General features: G+C 41.8%; 1 protein-coding gene across 7 annotated transcripts in view; it reads right to left on the reverse strand.

The window, feature by feature from the left end:
- Positions 1-5,666: 5,666 nt before the first annotated feature.
- Positions 5,667-16,573, reverse strand: part of LOC107376421 (3'-5' exoribonuclease HELZ2) — an 81,704-nt gene continuing 70,797 nt past the window's right edge. For 5 of the 7 annotated variants that reach the window (XM_070542777.1, XM_070542772.1, XM_070542773.1 and 2 more), the window contains one exon: positions 5,667-6,600. In XM_070542777.1, the coding sequence (XP_070398878.1) occupies positions 6,278-6,600 (323 nt within the window). In that variant the 3' untranslated portion in view covers positions 5,667-6,277. Of the gene's footprint in view, positions 6,601-14,107; positions 14,822-16,573 lie in introns of those variants that run through there. The other 2 variants (XM_070542775.1, XM_070542776.1) reach the window with 2 other exon arrangements.

A 16,573-nucleotide genomic window follows, 5' to 3' on the forward strand; every position in this document is an offset into this window, starting at 1 on the left:
AGTCGCTCCACTTATATAACCCACAAGGGGTGCCCACGTGGTGGGCGTACATTTAAGCTCTTCATGATTGGCTGATGCTGAGATCACCCTTCCAATAGCAGCTCGCTTAAGGGCTGCGACTAGACTCATAGAATCTGGGGTTACAATACGTAACCAACGTTCTACCGAACACCAACGAATCCTTTGGCGGTAGCTCCATCGCCCATCATGCTTCTGAAACGTTCTGAAACAACGTCGACGCTGATTGGATACATTCCCATTCCTACCCTTTGATATTCTTGTCGGCAATTGGACAGCTGGTCTCGTCCTGTTTGGGCCTGTTTGAAAAACAGCACACAGCCTCCACCGCTCGGCAGAGACCGGCAGAGATCGGCAGAGACCAATATATATATATATATATATATATATATATATATATATATATGATTTATTTTTGTTACAAAACACACAATTAACTTAGAATATGTGATTATTGTTAATTTTATTTATTTATTTTTTAAAATAAAAATTAAAAACACGGAAAAACTGGGAGGGCGGAGCCCTATCGCCCTCTACTGGCCAGCCGCCACTGCTGATGTGAACGATCGCAAGTGAATTATTTTGTTTTAGTGGAGCGATTTTGTGAATGTTACAGCGGCCGCGTGCAGGACGCAGCTGGAGTATTTGAGCCGTTACCGCTGCGTCCTCTCTGCCCGCAAAGCTGAGTCCATGAATGACGTAATACATGTAGATACTGGATCTTTTTTCGGGTTTCCCACAATTTGAATTTTTAAGAAACGCATCTTGATTCTGGGTTTAAAAATGCATTGTAATTACTATTTTACTGACAATTGTACAGAGTAAATATTACCATTTTCTTTCCCTGTAATGCCTTACTACCACATTACAGCAAAAAGCAATGCATTACAGTAATTAATTACTTTTGTACCGCATTGCTCTCAACACTGCTCACCACAGCTAAATTAAACGCCACTACTCACAGGTGGGTGGCTGAGTTGGCCGATTATCAGTTTTCAATAAAGTATCGCCCTGGGAAAACTAACAAAGGTGCAGATGGATTGTCAAGGATGCCTCTGAACATGGACCAGTACATACAAATGTGTACACAGGCAATGCAACCTGAAGTCATGAACAGTGTAACTGAGGCTGTCACTGTCAAGTTCCATGAAGCAGACACATGGCTGTGTCCAAGGATAATCAATACGGTCATAGTGGAGGAAAATGATGCTTTGATAGGAAATGAAATATCAAAAACCACTCTAAAGGAGGCTCAAAGGGAGGACCCAGTGACTGGCGAGGTGCTGAAGTATGTCCTATCTGATGAGCGGCCCAAAAAGAGACACCGTTATGATAACAGTAGAACGGCGGCGCTGGTGTGACAAAAACAAAAACTTTACGTTGGTGACGACGGATTGCTTTATCGGCAAACTAAAAGTCGTTCACAGCTACTCCATCCTGCAAATGTCTGAAAAACAAAAGCCCTAACAGGCCAGTCAGAGCTCCTCTTACCAACATCATCACCACCTATCCTTTCGGGATGATTTCGATTGATTTCCTACATCTGGAGAAATGTAAAGAAGGGTTTGAATACATCCTTGTTGTGGTGGACCATTTCACCAGATTTGCCCAGGCCTACCCTTGTCAAAATAAGGTTGCCAAAACAGCAGCAGACAAGATTTTCTGAGACGTTGTATTGAGATTTGGATTCCCAACTCGTCTGCACCATGACCAGGGGAAGGACTTTGAAAGTAAGCTGTTTGCAAAGCTTCAAGAATACAGTAAAATCTCAGGATCTTGTACAACTCCGTATCACCCACAAGGAAACAGCCAAGTGGAAAGATTTAACAGAACACTCTTATCCATGCTTAGAAATCTACCAGTAAATGCCAAAACAGACTGCAAAGCTTCTCTCACCAAGATGGACCATGCCTACAACTGCACGCGGAGTGAAGCCACTGACTTTGCGCTGTATTTCCTCTTGTTTGGCCGTCAGCCCAGGCTTCCCATACATCTTATCTTTGGCCTCAAGGCAAAGGACCAATGGTCATCCCATGAAGATTATGCTGAAAAACAGAGGTCAATGATGACTGAAGCATACCAGCTGGCCTCTCAAACGGCTTTGAAGGAAGGGATGCAAGGGAAAACACATTATGACAAAAAGATCTATGGTGCAGAGTTGAACCATGGCGGGAGAGTGCTGGTCCTTAATTTCACTGAGAAAGGAGGGCCTGGGAAGCTGAGATCTTATTGGGAAGACAGAGTGTATGCTGTGACACAGAAGAAACACCAAGAAAGCCCAGTGTATGAAATTAGGCCGGAAACTGGAAAGAGACGGGTCCGAGTCATCCACAGGAACCTCTTGCTCCCATGCGACTTCCTCCCTGTCACCAGCATGGAGGTACCAGCTAAAACAACAAACAGGAGAACAACATGGGACCAGAGACAGACAGAAGAGGAACCTACTTCAGATGAAGATGAGCAGTGGACATCCATAATTGGACCGCAACCTGATATGGTTGACCAAGTTGAACAACATTCAGAGTCAGAATCAGAAACAGCAGAGCCACAGAAGACATTGAAGCTGCACCACTGGAGCTGGGAGATGAAGAGGGACCCGAGCAAGGGATGGAAACATCCAAAGAGAGCGCCACAACACCCAGCATTGAGAGTGCAGAAGAAGCCCTGCAGTTTGGCGCCAGTGACCACAGTGATATTGGATCCCCCATCAGAGTAAAACAGTATCCTTTTCGAGAAAAAAAACCTAAACTGTTATTTACATATCATAAGTTAGGAGAGCCTACATTGTCATGTAAATAGTTAGTGATTCTATTTGTTGTTAAAGGGAAAGGAAATAAATAAAGGGTTTAAGCTAAGAGAAACGGTTAAAAAAATGGATGTGGAGTGAATATTTCGTTGTCACCAGAAGATGAAGAGTTAAAGTTTGAGTAGACACGGTGCTGTTAATAAACATTGAGTGACAAAGGTCAGCTACCTAAGTACACTGAAAGTAGTACGGCAGAATTCTGAGGTTAAAGTACTTTACTCCGAGGAGATGCAGATACCATTTATGTGACAGATGTGGCAGTGGATGGTTATCGTGCACAATAACTACTACTGCGGACATGTGGCATTAAGAAGAGATGTGTGCCATATGGACTACTGGAAACCAGCGTTGCATCTGAGTCACGTCAGTGACCCGCTCGGTCACGGCAGTTAACTGTCATGTCTCCCTCCGAGTCCCAGAGCTCCACAAGCGGTCGACCCACGCAGAAGACAGGCGCTGCTGCGGTCAGAGATGCGCCGAGCTACCGCTGAGAGAGCAAGACCACACCGATATCATCTGGGACCAGCTCTACCAACAACCCATTTTCAAAAATGCAGAGTTATGTAAAATGCACAGCGTTTTACCTTATTAAAGTTAAAGGGACTTTACGGAGTTTTATGCTCGCGATTGCCCCCTCAGGCCAAAAGCGTAACAGCAGCTTCAATAGTAGGCTCATGCTCGAGGCGCGCATGCTGTACGTGCACACTCCTTAACGAAAATAACAGCTGAGACAGTCCCGTGTGTGTGTGTGTGTGTGTGTGGCCCAGAGGACAGGGGACAGGAGAACGCGCAGCTAATTAATTAAATAATTTGGTTCTGTATCTTTCTCTTCAGCACAGCCGATAAAGTTTTATGTTGGGTCAGTCCTCCTGCATGCTCAGATCATTCCCTTCCCTTGCTTGAAAAATTGTTCCAAAATGAAAGTTGAACCCACATCTTTTTTATCTGTGAATTCAATGCCTTTCGGCGAGTCTCAAATAAAAATTTGGGCATCTTACTGTAAAAAAAATATATACCATTAATGTAAAAAAGAAACTCTAAATAAACTATGATCACATCCAAAATTGAACCCAGGTCTTCCGCACGAGAGTCCGCCATTTTACTAGGTGAGCTATAGTACCAGTGAGGTCTTCTGTATCTGTAATATTTATATCCTTGATGACAGCTGAAACAACGTTCAAAGAATGGCTCGGAACGAAAATGACTATTTTGTTGCTAATTTGCAGGAAATATCTTGAAGAAAGTAGCTAAGCGTCCTCAGAAATGTAGCTAGGTTCATCGCTAGGCGTTAGGAACAGCGACAAAGTCGCTGAGTTGGCACTACCTCACTCTCTGCTGCTAAAGCTGCTGATAGCAAATGCTACGGGCTATGCCTGAGCGTGAACGCGCATGAAGCAGCCTGCTCGACCCGAGCAACTCTCTTTTTCTGTGATTTTACAGAAAAACAGGCAATCACAGTAAAAATGCCAGGGCTCATTCTACAGGGCGTTGCAGGAGAATGTATGAAGAAGACATTTATTATTTCTATACATGTTTTGGCTGTCAAACTTCCATAATGCCCCTTTAAAATTCATGGTTATGCAGTACATGTTAAAATGGTAGTTAGTTAGCTACTTTGCTAAGCTCAGCTAGCGCAATTGCAGCAGTGAAATAAAATACATAAATATAAGCTAGCTCTGAAGGCATGTGGCTCTGATGCTCATTAATTATTCAGAATTTTAGGCAATTAATACACTTAAACATAAGAGTTACAAAATAATTCACGCCCTCAGAGTCGTCATGAGTGTAAACTAGATCTATTAAATCTAAAACATGTTCTGGCATCAGGCTGTAAACATGTTTATTTCTGCTGTGAAACTGATATTTTCAACATGGGAGTCAATGAGGATTTGCTCACTTCTGACACCAGCCCCAAGTGGATGAGAGTGAAACTGCAATTTTAGCCACTTCCTTGTTTGCTTCAAATCCAGAACCGAATTATTGGAGCTTGGATGTAATACATGTTGGGCTTGATTTCTGCTATTTCAGATTTTTTGTTCATGTGCATTTACAGTTTCTATTCATACATTTCTGAAGGAATATCAAATCAGTTTTTTTGTTTGTTATTACATCCTGTTTTGGTTTAAATGCCAATTATAAACCACACACCAGCTTTAAATGTTAATAGCCCAATAAAACCAGAGTTATACTTAAATTTAATCTCAGACCATCAGAAAAATCGAGATCTTGATCACTGTCTTGATACAGGAATCTTTAATCAATTGTTGTCATACTTGTTCACGTGCACTTAGCCCCTTTATTATGGTATGTGTGACGTGAACACCCCTCCCAGGGTGGAGGTCTGCACTCTAACTGCTTTCTAGTTTTTATTAGTTAGTTATATGTCTTGAGTGAGAGTTTAATTTTAATACTGTACCATGTTTTGCTTGCAATTTATGGTGAGTTTATAGATCATCTAAGGTAGGCTATCGTTCAATTGTTGTTTGTCAAAATAGGGGGGCCCCAGAACAAAATCTTGCATAGGGCCCCTACAATGACAGAAACAGCGTTGTTAATGAGAGCACAGTGTTACATCCCCGACATGTGTTGGTAAAAATGTGAAGGATGGGGGTAACATAAGAACTGGCGGCGGAGTTTAAAATGGGTTTATTCGTACAAAAGGTATTAAAACACAAGCAAACAGATCTCTCTAAAAGGTTAACATCACGAATTATCAACTATAAAAACACCTGGTAGAAGCTTATATTAAAAGTTTACCGAAACGAAGGTGTTCTAAAAGCCTGAGGTTGATAAAAGTCCCAAACAATTTACTGATTAAAACACCTGGTAAAAGCTTATTTTAAAAGCTTTACCCACACGAAGGCCTTTAAGACCGAAGTCAGTAAAATTGCACAAACCAAGTTAACCTTTACAAAAAACCGAGCACAAAAATGACCCCCCTGGATCATCCAAACTTTATCACTAAGCGTTAAAACTATCACAGTTTAAAACTCCAACAAATCCAAATGTGTCTAAACGAAAGGGGTTGAAAACACACAAAAACCAGGAGGACAGCAGAACCCCTGGACTGCTGCCTCCCAGACTGCTGAAGGCACAGCCCTTTTATGCAGGTGTTTGCTTCATCAGGTAGATTCAGTTCAGCTGTGCTCCTCAGCAGCCCGGGAGAGAGGAGAAGGAGGGGCGGTGTCAGGCTGATTCACTGGAGCTTTGTGATCTTGGCTCCTGCTCCTCACTCAAGGCTGGCAGCCGTGACACACAGCTAGCAAATATTCTGCTGCTTTTAATCCACCTCGTTCATCTGATGATGACCATCGACATATATACTGGACAATTCATGTCCATAGGCTTGAATTATAAGGTTTTGTTTCCAAATGGGAGATTCCCACCACACTGTCACACGTCTCGTCGCGCCCAGACAATCCCAAAACAGTAAAAGAGGTGGAGCTGTTTACTTTATGGTCGAGAGGTGTAGATGCAGAGGAGAGGGTAGGTCTGGCCTGAGGTGGAGAGGAGCTCAAAACAGGATCCAATCCTTGGAGACGTGGAGTGGGGATGATGAGGGGTCCAAAACATTAAGCGAGGCAGGCGGGGGAGAGAGAGAGAGAGAGAGAGAGAGAGAGAGGGAGAGAGAGAGAGAGAGGGAGAGAGAGAGAGAGAGAGAGAGAGAGAGAGAGAGAGAGAGAGAGAGAGAGAGGGTCGGCTGGCTGAGCAGATGAGACGATGTGGAGAAGAGATCCGTTGGTTATGGCTGGAGAGATGATGTAGAGTGATATCTGCTGTAGGAAAAAGCAATCACTAAGGGCACAAAAACAAAACACGCTCAAAGATAGCGGCAGAGCTCGAGACTAGGTCGTATACCCAAACGAGTTAATCATTCGACATCGTGTAGGTCTCAGACTGCTCCTCATATAGCCAGCCGGTGATCGCAGCTGACTGGCTGCAGCAGGGCAGCCCTCCGGCACCGCCCACCTGCAGGAGAAGGGTTAGTGTGGGGAACAATATACCTCAGGCCATGACATCTACTGCCTCCAAATTTTCTGCAGCTTTTTAAGGCCGGGCCTCTTTTTATTTTGGATGCTGGTTTTAATACCACTGTAGAGATCCTGTCAGCCATGTTTGACTCCACCTGCATTGAGGTTTAAAGCCTGGTTTACACTTTTCCAAAGCTTTGCAATGGAGAGACACACACGGAGTGTCAGAAAGGTTTTCACATTCGAACTTCTGTTCAGGCAGCGGAGTGTTGCAAAGCAATTCCCCGCCAGGACAACAGAGGGCGTAGCGCTGTTCTGTGGTATCCTGCCACCATAACACTCATCTATCTGGTCCACGATAGTGCATTTACTAATGTGTTTATATATTTCAGAGACTCTGTAACACGGACAAATTTGTCCTTCATTCTCCTCCATCTCTTCATGTGGTCGCCACCTCTAAACCCACGTTTCCGTCCAAGTTAGCTCCGTATTTTGTACTTTTCCACTCACAGGTGAATAAATGTTCATATTTTCTGACCTTTTCTGCGATGCGTTCTTTAATCTGTTTGGGGTCTGCCACTAAATATCTGTTTATCTTTTAACGGAGCTACAGCGGTGCTAGTGACGAATATACAGGAAGCGGCGTCCTGACCAATCACAAGCTTGCGGTCTCGGTCACTTTCGACGAATGTTTAAAAATTTGGGCATGTCTCCGTCACCCTCTGTGAGCCTGCCAGAGAGCCCTTGTGCCGACGCATAATGGCGTTGCATGTCTCCGTACCGACGCAGACAGCGAAGTATAAATCAGGCTTTAGACTCAGTGGCTCCAGTCACATTATCAAAGAAAGAAAAGCACTCAACACCCCGGCTGAACGAAACTATGCGTGCTCTCAGACGGGAATGTAGGAGAGCTGAGAGGAGATGGTTAAAAGACAAGTTACACATCTCTAAGGAGATTTTGAAGCCTAGCGTAACCAAATACCAGTTAGCTGTAAAAGCAGCCAAAGCTCAGTATCTTTCTGCTCTTGTATCCTCTAACAGCCACAGGTTCTTTTTAATGTGCTAATTTTAAATCCTACAGGTGCCTCTGTGTTAGCTGCATCAGTTGAGCTTTGTGAAAAGTTTTCTATGGACACAATCTCAGCCCTCGGGTCTTCTGGCAGTTATAATGTTCCAGACACTCCTGTTTCTGCTGTGCTCAGCTGTTCTCAATCAGTTTGTGCCTGTTTCTTTTTCGTTTCTATCAGAGGTGATGCAGCATCTGCAGCCTACAAACTGCCCCGCTGACTGTCTCCCTGCCCGTCTGTAGTCTTTGATTCCATCTGTCCTTTTGTTCATCTAGAAAACACATCCCTACAGTCAGGCTGGGTCCCAGCTACCTTTAAGCATGCTGTGGTGCAGACGATTACGAAGAAGAAAAACTTAAGAGTAATGAGTAATTTACTTTAATAAGGTATTAAATAAAGTGCCTGTTTTAACTAAACAAACCATCCTTCAACTAGGATGGGAACAAAAGCTCTACTGATGTGCATCACGTCAAATGGCAAACCGATACGATCAACCAGGTTGTAAACGAAACGTAATTCTTACCGAGAGTGGGTTCGGCTCGGAATACTCACAAGGGCCTTACCGGTACTGGGAATGGAAACCAACCAATAAAAACCTCTACCTGCTTCAGTCCAACTCACAAACGAGCAGAAGAAAGGGGAGCTTGTCTAACAAACCTACAGTGCTACAAAATCTTCCCTAAAGGTGGAATGCACCATAATCCCTGGCTCCTTCCACTTTAAGTCTATCCCTCTCACGAGCCTCCTGTTTCCACTTCCTCCTCCTCGCTCTGTGGGTGTGTCAGCTTTTATGCGCTGATGAGCGGCGTGCCGCTCTCCATGGTGCTGAAGCAGAGTGCTGAAGGCAGAGTTTGTGACATGAGTGGAAAAAAAGAATGGTTTAAGTTATGTCAACTTAGATGAACTAATGCATGAAATTTATTCACACATTTTAAAATAACATGATATATTTAATTAGACTCAACTCAAACAAATAAAATTTCTAAACGTTAACAATTTAAGTTAATGAACTTGAATGGCATCCAGTTTCTTCAGTTCATTTGAGTTAAACTTACTCAGCAGGTTTTACAGTGTACCAGGCTTTTCTCCTCCCCCTGAAGTTGGTCTGGTCTAATTTCTGAAACCTGGATATTCTGACAAATTACTTCTGAAATAATTCAACTCTGCAACGACAACCATACATCCCTTCTAGAAAGACACCTATGTTGGCAAGGGCAACATGTTCATTGCGTTAGATTCATTGGTGTAGTGGTTGCAGTGTGAGACTGGTGTGTAGTTTCATGCAGGTTTGCCTTCAAGTTGCACCATTAACTTTTTATTTTTTAGCAACACTTGCCAGTGTTATGTTTTCAAGCCTTTGATGGTAAAATGATCAAAATATAAGGACTAATCTGTTTTTTTCTTTTTTAACTTTCTTTGGTTATTTGGAGTAGAGCTGGAGTAGGGCTGGACGTTATAGAAAAAAATATATCAATAAAAATGTTCTTATATTGATCGATAACTATTGGAAGATATTTTACAGAGTAACTAAACCCCAAAATAACATTTTTGCTAATTAACTGTATAACTGGGTCTTCACAAATGCAATCTTTCTGTTTTGGTGCATTTGTGACCAGTGGCGGCGACATGGGGGCGCTATAGCTACCCCTGGAGTAGTCATAGCACCCCCAAGTAAACATTAGATTATTTTTATTTTTTTACAATTTAATTTTAATTTAATGTATGGATGTGATAATATTTAACATACAAAACAAAAAATAATCAGTAAATGATCATATAGATAGTAAAAACCTTAAACCAAATCAGGAAATTGATGTTAAACTTTGACCTCATTATCCACCTGTGAACAAGTGAAAGGTAGAGCTAGTGGTAAGATGGATCGGTTTTTGTTGCCCAAATTTCCGCGGATTCTGTCAGAAACGAATGAATCTTTGGAAGTGATCTCAGACCCACAAAAACCTACGGATCTGGATGAAGAGAGTCAACCCTCAACCGCCGCAGCAGTCGAGAGTTTTGCCGCTGGAAATGCTAACACTAACGTTAGCTAACCTTGCAACACTAAATGGTTTTCTGTGTGGCTGTATGCGTTTATGATTTCATGGACAAGTCAGTGATTGTTCAAATGTTTATGATGTACATTAATGATTGTTTCAGGTGTTGTTGAGGTTTTGTGCACGCATGTGTATCTGCTAGTGTTGAAGGTGTTTTAGAGAACAGTAGGTACGCATGCCCACTTCCTTCATATCACCCTCAATAAAAAGACTAGCTCCTTCATAGCACCTGCAGAAGAAAATTCTGAAGCTGCCACTGTTTTTGACATGTTTGTCTACACTTGATTAAATCTAGAATATAGGTCAAAAAACATCTTAATGCTGCGCCCTGTGGCAGAACGGTGGCTACTGCATTTTAAACTTGTTATTGACTGGGGCTGGAACAATTTTAGGTCATCGGTACGGTCTCCTCCCACTCCCCCTCCCTCCCAGGATGGAAATTCCCCACACTTGGCCATGCTACTCTGTGCCTCCTGGCAACGACCACTTTCATGGCATTTTTCAAATCTTGACTAGGGCTGGAGTTAGTTTTCTGATGGTGTGCAGTACCTCTTTAAAAATTGTTGAAACTATGTTTTCCGTGCAGCCCTGGCCATTTCATTTTTGGTATTTTTATTTTTTCTCCGCCTCTTCACGCTGTGACATCATGCTGCCTCATGCTCTGTTTTGGCTTGAGAGGGGCGGGCCTGGTGACGTAGCATGGTTTTGATTGGTGAGGAGTAAGTAGTGAGTCTAGTATGCTGCTACCTTATAGGTTATAATGAAAAAAGGAAACATCTTTAATTATGTTTTATCAACCCATTTTTTCCCCTATCGCACCACATGTCTATCAATAGATAGATTGAACTACTGAATTACTGTCCAGCCCTACTCTGGAGTATATCAGATCCAGGTTAATGATGAATATTAATTCAAAGTATGAATCTCTAGAAAAAATGGCCCAACAGAATCAGACTTGTGGTATCTACATTGTAAGGCTAAAGGAAATCTGGGATCATCTGAGTTCATGATGTCTGTCTCTAAAACAGAAACTAATGTAAAACTTAGAGGATCATCTTCATTTGAGCTAGATGTTACGGCTTATTTCTCTTTTTTAATGGATTATGAAGGCAGCATGATGCGAGACTGACTATTATACTACTTACATAGTAGTATACAACAGCAATGGAATGGCAGCATTCAACAGGGATTATTTAAAACAAATTTTAAATAAATGGTTTTTCTTTAACCAGGATACGACTGAGGTCACTGCCGAGAAAGCAACCGCAAGCATCTGACACCAGAAGAATGCCAGGCAAAGACTTTTCTGATGTTGGCATCATAATCGAGAGGTTGGTGGTTCTTAAGGATCTGGATAACAAGACTCTTGCAGCGGCCATGCTGTTTGGACTTTACTCGTTGGGGGATTATGACATGTCTCTAAACAAAGTAAAAATTTCTAGTGCAGAGAGGAGACAACCCATAGAAGCAATGATTTGATCTCATTTCAGAGAAAAATAGAACAGATTAGATGCACCTAATAAATAAAATTACTAACAAACTCAGGAATCTGTTTCTTTGCTTCACTGTTTTTGTCACGATCTGCCCCTGCCCGCCTGACTGTGTTCCTCTCCTGCCATGATTACCCTTATTGTTCTCACCTGTCCCTCGTTTACCTGCCCATGTTTCCCTAATTAGCCCTCTGTATTTATACCACCTGTCTTGCCCCTGTCCTTTGTCAGATCATTGTTGTTGTCTGCTGGTGTTTCTGTTCATCCCATCCTGCCATTAAATCATTTTTACTTTATCCGAAGCCTGCATTTTTACCTCCTGCTCAGCCCACCACACATGCATGTCCGCCGTCTCCACCTCCTACACCGTGACAGTTTTGGTGCTGAGAATATCACTAATGCGGATCAAAGGAGATACACGGATGAATGCACCTCTTATTTATTATTTGGAGACTACATTTACTGCAGCTGGCAGAGGCAGAGATTTTTTCTATTGATACACGGAATTTACAGAATCATTTTAAATGTTAATAGGGGAAGACTGCAGGAGGGAGCGGTAAAATACAGGCGGTCCCCAGCAAAAACAAGGAACTTTACGAGTCTGACAAAACCCGCTGGTTTTCCATTAGGCAGTCACGGGGCAGCTCCAACGACCCAGTGGCTGTGCTGGGTCAATGTTATCGAGCTCAGTCCGGCTCGGCAGAGGGTGAACGAGTCGAGGCGACGTCCAGCTCTGCTTAAGAAGAAGTGTTATTTTCCTGCTTTAGAAGAAGCGTTCAACATGTTTTTACGCTTTCTCAGAGACATGTCACGTCGCTAAGTTGTTAGCACCGCGCGCTAACACGTCAATAGTGCAACGTAGCCTGCTGGAAGTTTTCAGGGTTCAGATGAAAACACCCGACCTCTCACGCTGCTCACACATCGATCTTAAGTTGTCGCTGTTGCGCTCACGCCGTAATACAGTATTAGATGTGGTTAAAGTCAGACATGAAAAAATGAATAAATTTTACATGAATAAGTGATGCTTAGCCTGGTGGGGGGAGGAGAACCTGGCCTAATAAGCACTGGAGGAAACCTTGTCAAGATCATCAACACTCGTTTATCTTAATGCTACTGAAACATGTAAACCAAAAAGCATTATATCCACTGCTACCTTTCTAATTTTAAACTCTGTAACTTATGCTGTAACTTCACCTTGCCCTGCCTGCTCCTCCTTGCTGCCTGCCGGCTGTGATCACAAGCGACAACATAGTAGTTCCTGCTGCTTCTTCGGGAAACAGCCCCTAAAAAAATACTTGGGATCTTGTAGGCGTGGCGGTGGGATTTCGCCGTGGCGAGCCGCCACGGCTACGCCTATGTAAGGGAAACCCTGATGGCAGCTGTTAAACTTTCTGGATTGGGGCAAAACGGGTAATGTTAATGATTAAGAGTGACTAGAAAGGTGGGAACTAATGTTTTTTATTCAATGGTTGCATTGGATTGTTGACAATTCTAATTGTTTAATTTAATCCTGACAACAGACTTGACTAGAATGTTTGTATTGTTTTGGTAATCTTTTTTAAGAGGAAAAGTTCTCATTTCTCTGTTGTGGTTGAGTTGATGCCACTGCAAAACTGACTATATTTTTATTTAAGTTTAGCAGTAATGTCAATTCAGCACTTTTACTGTCACTGCAGTGACATTAGACTTTATTTTGAAAGGTTACTTGACTGAGAATGTATTTTATTGAACGTAAAAGCTATTATTTGAGTTAACATAATTAAATCACGGTCAGAATTGCCACGTGATTAAATTGACTTCTTTCAGCATTAACCCCTTTTGCTGGGCTAACATAATTTCCATGGGTTTGAGCAATGTAAATTACTAATGTTAATCTACTACTGTAAAATTAGTTAGACCAGCTTTATTTAGGGATGGACATCGATATCGGCATCGATATCAGCCGATGTTAGTCATTTTATTAACATATTCGTATCGGTTCGATAGACAAAACCGGGCCGATATTAACAACCAATATTTTTTCCATCTTGTCTCCATTTGTCTGCCTGTTTCAGAGGGTGTGTGGGGTGTGTGTGTGTGTGTGTGTGTGTGTGTGTGGGGGGGGGGGGTGATGTGTAATTGTTTAGTCACATGACAGTTATTGTAATAATCTCAGAACTGTAAATACGTGTTTTGTGTACATAATGTAAATTCGGCTTCATTAATTTAATTCTATACAAAATCTGCTCATTTTAGAAGCATTAATGTCAGTATATCTGTATCTGCAAATATCGGTTATTGGCCAAAACAGTGATCTTAATATTGGTATTGGCCCCAAAATTTATACCAGTGCATCACTAGCTTTATTAAATCAAGTTGGGTGCAAATGAGGAGATTTAGTAGGACCAAACTTATTGATTTAAGTTGGATCAAAACATTTCAAATGACTTAAGTTGACCCTATCAAATTAACCAACATCCAAATGTAGTAAATAAGTTCACTCAACCTTGGTGAATTATTTTGGCTCAACACAAGTACTTTAAGTTAGAATAACAGAAACGTATGATGCAAAACTAAAGCGATTTAATCATGTGGCAATCCTTTCCATGATTTTTTTTTACATTAATTCAGAGACATTTTGGCTGATGTGTCTGTGTGCGCAGCACCCCTTACCTCTAATGGTAGGATCGCCCCTGACCAAAAACATAACATGCATGAGTATTTCTTTACGTTTAAATCACATTTATTTAAATCACTGAATGGAAAAAGACAGCAGATCACAGGATGAAAAAAAAGCAATTACAAAACCAAAATATTGCTGATTTAAAACTTTGACACATTTAACCTTAACCCTTAAGAACCCAAACTCTTTTAAATAGAAAATAAATTGGAATATATACATCACAATGGAGAAAAAATAAAAATTAAGACTTAAAATCCTTTTGACATAAGTATGGATAGAATATCACTAGGGACTGTAAAATTTGAGTATATGATTCCAGAAGTAATTTTCCAGATGCTTGAAATGGGCTGTGCCACCCATGTGACCATGGGTCCTACGAGTTAAAATGGTTCATTAGATTCCTAAAACATCCTAGGTCAAAGCTGAGGCAGTAAACGGGTTGAAATAAACTGGTCAGAACAGACTCGGATACTCCTACAAAAACACAATCTAAGACTGGATCTTGGTCCTTTGAAATTAAAAAAAGAAACAAACTAAAAAGAAACTTTTGAATCAAATACTAAATGTACTATCATCAAAGTACAACTATTAGGAATGCTCTGTTTGATACAAGACAAGTGTGTGAGAGGGTCACAAGTAGTTATGTCCTGCTGTGGCGGACTGAGACCCTGTCCGCCTCGGTGACGGCGTTGCGCCGGGTGTAGTGGTTCAGGAGGTCATTCCATGTGCGACTACACCTCAGAAGATTCTGGTTTCCTTTAAAAGAAGAAGAAACAATATGAAAACTGAAACTGAAACCTGTTGCTCCAACAGGGTCCCTGTTCACAGCTGACCTTCACAGTGTTGCCAACTCAGCGACTTTGTTGCTGTTCCTAATGACTTTTTGACCCCCATCAACGACTTTTTTTTCCAAAAAGAGCCTAGCGACAAACCTAGCGACATTTTTCAGGACCCGTTGCTACTTTCTGTAGAACTTTCTTGTAGATATTCCCCACAGATTAGCAACAAAGAAACCATTTGCACTCTGAACCGTTCTTCCGGGAGTAAGGAAAGAGAACGATAATCTGCACATGTGCACGAGAACTGACCAATCATAAACCGTTTTCGGCTGGGCGAAGACAAAGGTACAGCTGCAGAGCTGGAGACCGCCGGCTTACGTCTGCTGCTGCTGCAGGCTCACGCTTCTACTAGAGACGGCGCAGGCGTCAACCTGCCATCTCTGGTTCTGCAGCCGTCAGACACTTTGGTTTTTCCTGCATTTGGCAAATAAAGTCAACGGGAGTTTCAACTACCGTCCCGTTTACACACGCAGCTCTGTGGCTCATCTGAATTTCCTTCAGTGACACAGGGATGGTTATACTATGAGACACCCGCTCCCTTTTGCTTGGTGCGCCATTATTATCACGATGGAGAGAATACACAACAGAGAAGTTTTAGAAACTATGAGGTGTAAAAAACAGCTTTTTAGGAAAATGTCTGTAAGAATGAGGAGAGCAGGAGGTCTGAGTTATATCGTACAACAGAACTGTTTGGATCACCACACCATATGTGTCTTAATGTCACTTTATTGATACTTTTGGAATTTATTTTACATTTCAAAGCATTTTGGGCCATTTTAATCATTCTAGTTAATAACATTAACACATTAAAATAGTTTTTTTATTTTCCTCCCTTTTAGTCCTAAAAAGACCATGTTTTTAAAATCTTCATTATATATATATATATATATATATATATATATATATATATATATATATATATATATATATATACACACAGGTGCTGGCCAGTAAATTAGAATATCATCAAAAGGTTGAAAATATTTCAGTAATTCCATTCAAAACGTGAAACTTGTACATTATATTCATGCAATGCACACAGACCAATGTATTTCCGATGTTTATTACGTTTAATTTTGATATTTATAGGTGACAACCAATGAAAACATCAAATCTGGTATCTCAGAAAATTAGAATATTCTAAAGGCCAATGAAAAAATGTTTGTTTCTCTAATGTTGGCCAACTGAAAAGAATGAACATGAAAAGAATGTGCATGTATAGCACTCAATACTTAGTCGGGGCTCCTTTTGCCTCAATAACTGCAGTAATGCGGCGTGGCATGGACTCGATCAGTCTGTGGCACTGCTCAGGTGTTATGAGAGCCCAGGTTGCTCTGATAGTCGTCTTCAGCTCCTCTGCATTGTTGGGTCTAGCGTATTGCATCCTCCGCTTCACAATACCCCATAGATTTTCTATGGGGTTAAGGTCAGGCGAGTTTGCTGGCCAATCAAGGACAGGGATACCATGGTCCTTGAACCAGGTGCTGGTGGTTTTGGCACTGTGTGCAGGTGCCAAGTCCTGTTGAAAGGTGAAGTCTGCATCCCCATAAAGTTGGTCAGCAGCAGGAAGCATGAAGTGCTCTAAAACTTCCTGGTAGACGGCTGCATTGACCCTGGACCTCAGGAAACAGAGTGGGCCAACACCGGCAGATGACATGGCACCCCACAC

The sequence above is a fragment of the Nothobranchius furzeri genome, chromosome 12, assembly GCF_043380555.1.
Source record: "Nothobranchius furzeri strain GRZ-AD chromosome 12, NfurGRZ-RIMD1, whole genome shotgun sequence".
In the NCBI taxonomy this organism is placed as follows: domain Eukaryota; kingdom Metazoa; phylum Chordata; class Actinopteri; order Cyprinodontiformes; family Nothobranchiidae; genus Nothobranchius; species Nothobranchius furzeri.